Raw genomic sequence first — 9,621 nt, 5'->3', positions numbered from 1 at the left:
TCTTATTGGCTCAGACCGTGGGCACATGGGTATAAGTAGGGAGCACAAAGTTAGACCAGCATGCACCTGGGTGGGCCTAAGGTTTTTTACCAGACGATCAGACAGACAGGATGAGCAGGAGAGACAGCACAAAAGACCTCAGTTGTTGTTTGCCTGCAAAATCTTGAAAATAAACCACTTGAACTATATCTATGATATGGACACTGTATTTCTGACTGCGTAAACCACAAACCCATGGTGCATCTAGTGCAGTGGTTCTTAACCTTGTTGGAGGTACTGAACCCCACCAGTTTCATATGCGCATTCACACATTTTAACACACACCCATCACCTAATTTCCATCAGGCTACAATAATAATGAATATTTACTGCAAATCAGTGTGACTTCTGCTGTTGTCGAGTGTGTGTCTTGACCTCCGCTGAACCCCTGAGACTGACTCACCAAACCCCTAGGGTTCGATCGAACCACTGATCTAGTGGTTATTTGAGTTATGTTACAGTCTTAAGTTCATTCACCTTTAAGCTGATTTAATTTTGATGACAAATAGCTGCTACACACGTAAACATGCACATGCACTGCACACTGAAATTTGTCTTCTGCCTTTAATCCATCATTAGATCATGCATGCATCACACACTGCGTACTAGGAGCAGTGGGGTTGCCATATCAGGCGCCTGGGGAGCAAATGGCGGGTTAAGTGCCTTGCTCAAGGGCACATGTGACAACAACTCTGCCAGTCCAGGGAATCGAACTGCGACCCATTGGTCACAAGCCGACTCTCCAGCCATCTAGGCCACAGTTGCCCCCATTTGAGGGTTATTATATCAAAAACAGAGAAAACTGAAGAAAACGTGACTTTTTCAGCAAATCTATCAAATACTGAACATAAAACAAGTGTGTGCATCCACTGTCATTGACCAAACTTCATGGGTTTTACTGGTGAATCAATGTTGTAGAAGACGACGGTGTTTTCACGTTCACCACAGAGCCTCTGAACGTCCAAATGGGTCATATCTGATGACCATGAAAAGATGACAAACTGTATTTTACACCAATTATTTACATGTATTGATAGATAGTACATCAATAGATATTAAACATTTTAGATCAGTAGATGCTTTTGGTCGATGATGGATGTTTGGTTAATGTGCACAATTTGATGTCTTTAGGATCTAAATTCAGATTGAAATCAATTAAATAATGAGGAGCAATGCCCAAGGATTACCACATAGCTTTATTGTCAAATAAAAAGCTGCCACATATAACACTTTTAAATAGAGATATGAAGTTGGATAATGAAGCAAAACCACAACGCAACATAAAGTGGAAATAAAAAGGCAAAAAAACAATTAAGCATAGAGCTACTGGTATCTAGCAAACCAAAGGTGCTCCTGGAGAGGGCAAGAACAACTGGAAAAAGATAAAAATCCAGGCACTCATTTGGTTGGAAAATGTAGAAAATTTAAAAAGCCTTTATTTCATGAGGGCATGTAGATCAGTTTATAGGGGCTGGAGTAAAAAACACACCAACGTGTGTCAGCATGAGCCTTCTTCAGGGTGGAAATGGAAATAAAATGGAAATATTCGAGAAAATAATTCAGCTTAAGCTAATGTCACCTTTTAGTTTCCTTCCACTAAATATTGCTCCATTGTAAGTAAGCTAATAAACACTAAAAGATAATACAGCATTATATAACACTCACTGGAGAAAAAATAGTTTGATAACACTGGAAAAAAACTGGTATTGACTGACATAATAAGGCATGACTGGGAGTAGAAATCTAACTAATGAGTCTTTTATTAGACTTTCTAGTACATATGTGAGTGTATGTACTGTATTCAACTGCTTGGTCCATGGCCACTTCTATCTTCTGTTGGTAAGTACGTCGTAGGTGTCCTTCTGACCCTTTTTGTATCGAAGTTGCTGAGGGAGGAATGGCGTGATAAAGAAAGGAACACAGAGAGAGAGAGAGCGTCATCTATCAGATTTATTTACATATGGAAATCACATTCACGGCCAGATTAAGGGCTTCACATTTCACTCACCTGGTATTGATCATTGGTGGGCCTGTTGCTTACTTCATTGGGCATGAGATGTTGTCTATCAGAGCCTTTAAAGAAAAATATATCCGTATTAGCATAGTTAGCATAGTAATTATCATTCCACTGCAAAAATCAAAATCTTACCCAGTGTATTTTTCTCATTTGTAGTCAAAATATCTCATCACACTTAAAATAAGACATAATCACAGTGAGATATAAGAACATATTAGCACATATTATATTAGACAATAGATCTTGAAAATCTTATTTCAAGAAATCTTACCAAGATAATTTTCACTTGTTCCATTGATAGATTGTTTTTTTGTTTTGTTTTGTTTTGTTTTGTTTTGTTTTTTGCTTAATTCCAGATTTTTTTATTTATTTTTTGGCTAATTCAAGATTTTTTTTTTTTTTTTTTGCTTAATTCAAGCAAAAAAAAAATCTGACAATGGAACAAGTAAAAATGATCTTGGTAAGATTTCTTGAAATAAGATTTTCAAGATCTGTTATCTAAAAATAAGTTCTTATATCTCGCTGAAAAGTTACTCTTCAGTCAGGGGTGTCAAACATGCGGTCTGGTAGCCAAAACCGGCCCGCCAAAGGGTCCAGTCTGGCCTGCGGGATGAATTAGTGAAACACAAAAATTACACTGAAGATATTAACTATCACGGATGTCAAAATAATTTTAGGTCATTTCCATCTAAAGTGGGTGAAATATTATCATAATAAACTATAAATAATGAAAACCACAAATTTTTCTCTTTGTTTTAGTGTAAAAAAAAGGAAAATTACACAAAAATTGTAAAAAAAATTGTAAAAATTGTAAATTAACATTTACAGACTAGCCTTTCACAAAAAATGTGAAAAACCTGAACAAATATGAACAACCTGAAATGTCTTAAAAGAATTAAAAATAATTGTACCAATATTCTTGTCTGTTATTAAAGGTTTTGTGTATTTGTAGATCCACTGTGATCTGTAAGAAGTAATGAACATGTGAAAGTGAGAAGCTGAGGCCAAATAATGGCATAAATTGTTAAAATTGCACATTTTTTCTTAACAAAATTTCATTTTGGTCATAGTTGTTCATATTTATCCACATTTTTTTTTAAAGGATGTAAAATTTTTGATAATATAATTTTACTTTTTTCACTCTAAAACATAGAAATTAGACATACAAATTTTGGAATTGATATTATTTTTGTATTATTGTGTTATTATTTTAATCATCCGGCCCACTGCAGGTCATATTGGGTTGTATGTGGCCCCTGAACTAACATGAGTTTGACACCCCTGCTTTAAGTGATTATGTTTTATTTTAAGTGTGATGAGATATTTTGACTAGAAATGAGAAAAATACACTTGGTAAGATTTAGATTTTTGCAGTGTGGCCTGTAAAACTAAAATTGTAATTAAATCCAGGTGAATTTTAGGAAAGTAAGCAGTTCTCTGAGGCAACATTCATCCTTTTCAGTTTCTTTGGTCACCATGGCAGGCTGGATGTGTACTGAGATCTGTGTACCATTCAAAAAGCATTTTGCATCTGAAGACAATGTATTTGACACAACTAATAAAAGTCCTGTTGTGCTGCTGGGCCAAGGCTTCAGTTTGCTTCTACTGATGCTGTAAATGCATTTGTAACTACAAAATTTACAGACTCGCTTTGTGAGGATAAACTTGATCCATGCTAGTTAAAACTTATAAATCACTTACTGGTCCCTAAGATATGTAAAGCGACTAAAGTAACACCTTAAAGCATCATAAAAATGGTGGAATATCTGACCACATCTACAAGTTAAATTATCCTCTCCAGTAAAGATGCTTCAATTGCTCGATAACAATTTGATCAATTTATTCCTTTCTTGACACTGTTCTATTTACACATTGATCAAGGCTTGGAGAAAAATATAGCACTAATTCTGTCGCCCCTCATGTCCTAAATGATATGTTCACTGTTCTGGATATCAAGAAAGACTGGGCAGCTCTTTTCATTGATCTAGCCAAAGAATTTCACAGTTGGTCATGCATTACTTTTAAAGAGGCGTCGATAAATCTGAGTCGGTTGAGAAAATTAAAGGCATCCCACAAGGATCAGTATTGGAACCTGTGCTATTCACGCTGCATATACCAGGGGTCAGCAAACCTGGTCCTAGAGAGCCACTATCGTGCATGTTTTAGATGTATCCCTCTTCCAACACACCTGACAGTGGTTGTCAGGCTTCTGCAGATCTTGATGATAGGCTGATCATTTCAATCAGGTGTGTTGGAAGAGGGATACATCTAAAACATGCAGGATAGTGGCTCTCTAGGACCAGGGTTGCTGACCCCTGGCATATACAATTGCGGAAAAAACAATTAGACCGCCCCTTGTTTTCTTCAATTTCTTGTTCATTTTAATGTCTGGTACAACTAAAGGTAATTTTTTTTGGACAAATATAATGACAACAACAAAAATATCTCATAAGAGTTTAATTTAAGAGCTGATATGTAGCCATTTTCCATGGTTTTCTTGCTAATAACCAAAAATCATTTAGGTTCTTACATCATTAGCTATGGCATTGTACTGACAAAAACAGTGCTTTTAGGCATCCCATGTTTTCTATTCTGTCTGTTTTAGTCACGTGATACACACAGTAATTAGTACTTGATTGCATAACCGTTGTTTTGGATGACTTTTGATGGACTAATAATTTTTTCCACAACTGTATATAACTGTCATTTTATCAGCTGCTACTGGATGTAAAATTCATCTTTATGCAGATGACACACTCCTCTATTGTACGGCAGATCAGCAGATTCTGATCGGTCACAGATTACGTCTCTTCAGTGGTTTTTAGCTGATTTGGAAGTTGCTCTCAAAATGTTTTCCTTCGGAGCAAGAAGTATTGATTATGATAACAATGACTTTTATACGAGAGTAAAAGAGTTGAAGAGATTAAGTACCAGTGATGGTAGATTGATGAAACACAAGCTTTTAAACGTGATGCGATGTAATGCCTAAACTGAGGGGAAAAAAATCACGGTCTCTTTTATTGAAATAAACAGCTCTCTGTTTCATTGTGGGAAGATAATTATTGAGTCAACCTTCTTATCAGTTTTAGATTGTGTTGATATTCTCTACTTGCAATAACTATACTACCCAGCATTGTGAATTGTATGCTGGAGTTGTGGCGGCTCGCTCTGTGTAAGACATGAGAGACACATCACCTCATTATTTTCTTTTAATACAGGCACCCATAGAATATTCTTAAATGATTTCATTTTACTTTAAATGCCACCTTTTGCTACTGATTTTGGAAAATCTGCTTTTACTCTACACCTGCAACATGGAGCAGAAGGTAGAAAAAAGCTTAAGAACAAAAATCGTTTGTATCCGAAGGGCAATCCAAAGTTTTAATTTCAACATATTTTATCAAGACCTGTTTTTGTTTAAACTTTTTTTATTTATTCATTTGTTTATTTATTCATTTGCCTTTTTCAATCCTTTTCAAATATTTTTGTTGTTTTTTATTGTTTACAGGATTAATTGCTTTCAACATCACTAATTTTTCACTTCTATTGAGAATTAGGCCATCACCACAGTATATGCCAATGTGAAATTAAAGAATATAATATTAATATTAATTCTGGTAGTTTGAACCAAATAAATTAATATAATGAACATAAGCAGGGAAAAAATAAATTCTGAAAAAGGGCAAATTCTTTTAAGAAAATAAACAGCAAGGTTGTTTTAATAACATATTCCAGCTAATATTAATCTTGACTAAATAGGGAAGAAGCAAAGACAATAGTTTGAGTAATATCTAAGAAGAGGAACATGACTGTTTTTTTTCCCTTTATTTTAACACTGAACAACTTTTCTAATAATGTAAAAACCTCATTTTTAAAATAGACAACATAACTTGTTCACATTAGGACATGTTAATACTTTTTTTTCTATGTTTTTACTCTAGTTTTAAGCATATTTTCTATTTTGTAAAAACAAGACCATTTAATTATATTTAAGAATCAGGCTTCTTTCTAATTGGGCTGTTTTTGTAGTGTGGAAGTAGTCATTTAGCTTCACTCTGGTGGTTTTCATTAACTGCTGTTAGAAAGTGCAATATACAACTGATGTATAATTACAATACAAAGGTGGATGGATATTTACTTTTCTTGTTGGATGTGACTGAGCCGGTCCGATTTGCCTGAGATGCGATGAGATAAACAGCCACTCCTATCACAATTGTAGCCACTATGTCACCAACAATCATTCCACTCACAGAGGCCATGTTCAAGTCCACACAGTTATCGCAGGCTGAAAACATGCACAAACAGAGATGTGTTAAGAATCAGGGTGTTTTTTTAAGTATAATACTGTTCATTACAAATATAATATAAATATAAAGGAGATTTTATGTGAATGCAGACATGTAGCGTTATCTTTAAAGAACAAGATATAATTGTTTTAATCACACAATTAAGGGCACAACTTACTGCGGAATTTCACAAAGATTGCTTTTCCTGTGTCTCCACCATCCGTTTTACAAATGTACTCTCCTGTGTTTTCATCTTTGTAGTCTATTTTCTCAGTCTTAATCTCGACGTCACCCCGATGCAAGGTTTGACCATCAGGGCAAGTCAACTTTATCCCATCAGATAAAGAGCCCACTTGGATTTCTTTGTCTGAGGAGGAAAAATATAAAAATTAGAATCACAAACATTGGAAATTTACCGAATGGAATACTTTTACTGTCACACAATTGCATATATGCCGCCATTGTAAACCTCCCATAAACAGTTATTCTCCTTACCTTCACTACTGACAAATGCTGTGAGAGAAGATGGAAAAAGAATAAAAACGAGTCATTTTAGTTAAAGTGGTGTATAATATGAAACTAGGAAGTCCAACCGCACATGTTGTAACCAGTTAATATAAGATGGTTGAAATTACTATCTCTTATATTACATGTAATTTCATTTAAAATAAAAATAACATACCAGTCAGTGTCCAAAGCAGAAGCAAACACCTGGGCAGTAACACCTTCAGATTTATTGTGTTTTTACTCATCTGTTGATGGCAGATGGAAATAATTCACATCACTGTTAGTAAGCAAGAAAACAGGAAGCTCGCCATTTTCTGCTCATCGGTCAACCATTTTATTCTCCTTTTTAACAGATCATCGAGTTTGATATTATAACTTTCAGTACTTATAGATACTCAAAAATCCCAAACTGGCTAAAGGTTTTATTTATTTTCTTAAAAACATAGGCTATATATACATATATAAAATAAATAACTGGGTGTAATTTTCTGTTTAACTTACTGAGCACATGCTGAACTGAACAAGAATAATATCATCATACCTAAAAACAAAAGAGTTAAATAAAATTACTGACCGTGAAATAAAGAGCTGCTGTTCTCACTGTCAAAGAATCCAGATACTGCTCGTCACTGTCTTAGCTTGTACATGTGTGTATGTGTGTGTATGTGTGTGAGCAAGCAGGAAGTACGCGTGTGATTGGTTTACTTTGCATCCGACTACATTGGAAAACTTAATATCTTATGTTGGTAACTCTAAGTTTGTATGTGGGGTTTATTTAGTTGTATCTGTTCAGTTCCTCTTTGAAATGTAATTCAACTGCTGTCTGAGACCATGTTCAATTCAAGTTCCAATTTGTTACGTATGATCGACCATGATGTCATTTTTCATCATATGAAATCAGTTTTCTTTTTGACCAAAAAGGCATGAAGAGTATCGTGGGAAGAAAATGTTCTACGTCCTGTGAAAATGAACTCATAATCAGCTTTCACTTAGTTGAGAAGACAGATTCATCTGGTAACACTGCGCATTGCTGCTTTGGGAGATGTGTTAAGCAGCTCCATCTGGTAATACAAACACATGAACATAACTGTGTGTGTTCAGATGAATATTTCAATGCCCTGTGTGGTGTTAAAGTGGGTCCCATTGTGTGTGGCAACCTTCATACCCTGCTCAGAACAGAGAGCGAAGAAATACTCCCACAATACAACACAACAACACAACACAACTTCCTGTGTCAGGAGAAGCCACAACAACCTGCGACCTAGAGCTAACACCTGGCAGACACAAAACGCACAACACACACTAAGTGTAACCTGAAGATACACAATGTTTTTTTTCCTTCTTGCACCTGCTATTCTATGAAAAAGTGTCAGAATTATCTAACGTTTCACCAAACACACTTGTACACACATTCATCCCTACAACTATGTCTGACACACAGCATTGCTTTATGACTAACACAAAGTCCTCCATGTTTTCCATCAAAAGCACCTTAGAGCTCCCCCTGCTGAGAGACAAAAGAAAAAAGTCCTGCATTTATTTCATACAATTTCAATATTATCTTTATTATTAGACATCCTCTTTTATACACATATACATACAAATATACAGTACATGACATGTTACATGTCCATATACAAATACATACTTCATTATAATGAACCATCTTGTTTAGATTTATTTTATTTGTCAAAATGTAAAATTTCACGCACAGCGCATCCTTTTGGATATTGTGATGTAAGCATAGAACAGTAAATGCATTCCATTAAACAGGACATTATGAGTATGTGGCTACACACTGTAGGGAGGAAATAATGTCAAAACATACGTCTGAGTTCATACTTCACTGGTAGGGGCATGACATTGTTAAGTTGTTAATGCAGAGACAAAGCATTCAATGTTTTGTGTCTGTTTAACATGACACTCATGTTCATGGTGGATTTTTCATCAGAGAAACAGTATTAGTAGTAACAGTATGTTTAGTGTATGTGGTCCAGAAATGGACAGAATGACCTTTGTGTCAACCTGATCCAGCTCAAAAGTAACTGACGGACTGACTGGCAGTTGTTCTGAGTGACCTGAAGGACAGCTGCACTGATGTAAGTATTCTTCATGCATGTATGTGTGTTTGTATGGTAGTTTCAGATCAGTCACAGCCAGATTTCTTCACTGCTTGTGCTGTTCACCTTATAGATGTAACCCACCATTGGATATCTGGCAAAACCTGCGAATGATCAGGGGAAAAAAAGATATTCAGGAGGGAGGCAGCAACGAAAAATAAATGAAAAGTTGCAGGATGTGCATTAGTATCCATTTCACTGACCTCTGGCGGCGTAGGCTAAAGACAGATCTTCCTCCTCCTCTTCCTCTTTCTTCTCTCCCACACTGCTCTGCTGGGCAGTCTCTCGGGCTGTGAGAAGTAATGCAGGAAAAAATGGAGGAAATGCAACAGAGATGCAATAATGTCTCTACAAGGACACTGTAGTATTGTTACTTGCACTTATTTTTCCTTGCTTATGAAATTATATTCCATTGTGTTCAGTATATAGGAAGCGAGAGCTGTAAATTAGCACCCGGATTGACCCGGACTTATTCAAAGACTCTAAAATATTCCTGTTGAAAACTGCACTTCCTGAGAGAGGAGGACCTGGCCTCACCTATCAGGCCACATCCAACCCTATAAGACAAACTCATTTTGGTTCAGGGGCCATATTTAGCCCAATTTGATCTCAACCAGCCCGGACCAGTAAAATAATGACTTAATAGCCTATA

General features: G+C 35.8%; 1 protein-coding gene and 1 long non-coding RNA gene across 2 annotated transcripts; both read right to left on the bottom strand.

Moving 5' to 3' along the window:
* Positions 1–1,214: 1,214 nt before the first annotated feature.
* LOC115431071 (T-cell surface glycoprotein CD3 gamma chain-like) lies at positions 1,215–7,615 on the bottom strand. Its single transcript, XM_030151320.1, has 7 exons — positions 7,424–7,615; positions 7,025–7,094; positions 6,838–6,855; positions 6,521–6,709; positions 6,195–6,341; positions 2,048–2,112; positions 1,215–1,925 (listed from the first exon to the last, which is right to left on the bottom strand). The coding sequence occupies exons 2-7, from the start codon at positions 7,092–7,094 to the stop codon at positions 1,866–1,868; spliced, it is 549 nt and encodes a 182-aa protein (XP_030007180.1). The 5' UTR covers positions 7,424–7,615; the 3' UTR covers positions 1,215–1,865.
* A 1,180-nt stretch (positions 7,616–8,795) lies between these two features.
* LOC115431725 (uncharacterized) lies at positions 8,796–9,327 on the bottom strand. The gene is made up of 2 exons (XR_003937131.1): positions 9,173–9,327; positions 8,796–9,073 (listed from the first exon to the last, which is right to left on the bottom strand). It is a non-coding gene; the product is annotated as an uncharacterized LOC115431725 (long non-coding RNA).
* Positions 9,328–9,621: the final 294 nt, after the last annotated feature.

Source organism: Sphaeramia orbicularis, chromosome 13 (assembly GCF_902148855.1).
Source record: "Sphaeramia orbicularis chromosome 13, fSphaOr1.1, whole genome shotgun sequence".
NCBI classification, from domain to species: domain Eukaryota; kingdom Metazoa; phylum Chordata; class Actinopteri; order Kurtiformes; family Apogonidae; genus Sphaeramia; species Sphaeramia orbicularis.
This window is presented reverse-complemented; position numbering and strand designations above follow the sequence as displayed.

Excerpts from the sequence above, each read along its gene's own strand:
- LOC115431071 (XM_030151320.1), bottom strand. The coding sequence starts at position 7,094 with ATGAGTAAAAACACAATAAATCTGAAGGTGTTACTGCCCAGGTGTTTG. Across the intron at positions 2,113-6,194 it reads AGTCACATCCAACAAGAAAA|GCTCTGATAGACAACATCTC; the intron begins GTAAATATCCAT and ends TTTTCTTTAAAG. Across the intron at positions 1,926-2,047 it reads CCACCAATGATCAATACCAG|CAACTTCGATACAAAAAGGG; the intron begins GTGAGTGAAATG and ends TTCCTCCCTCAG.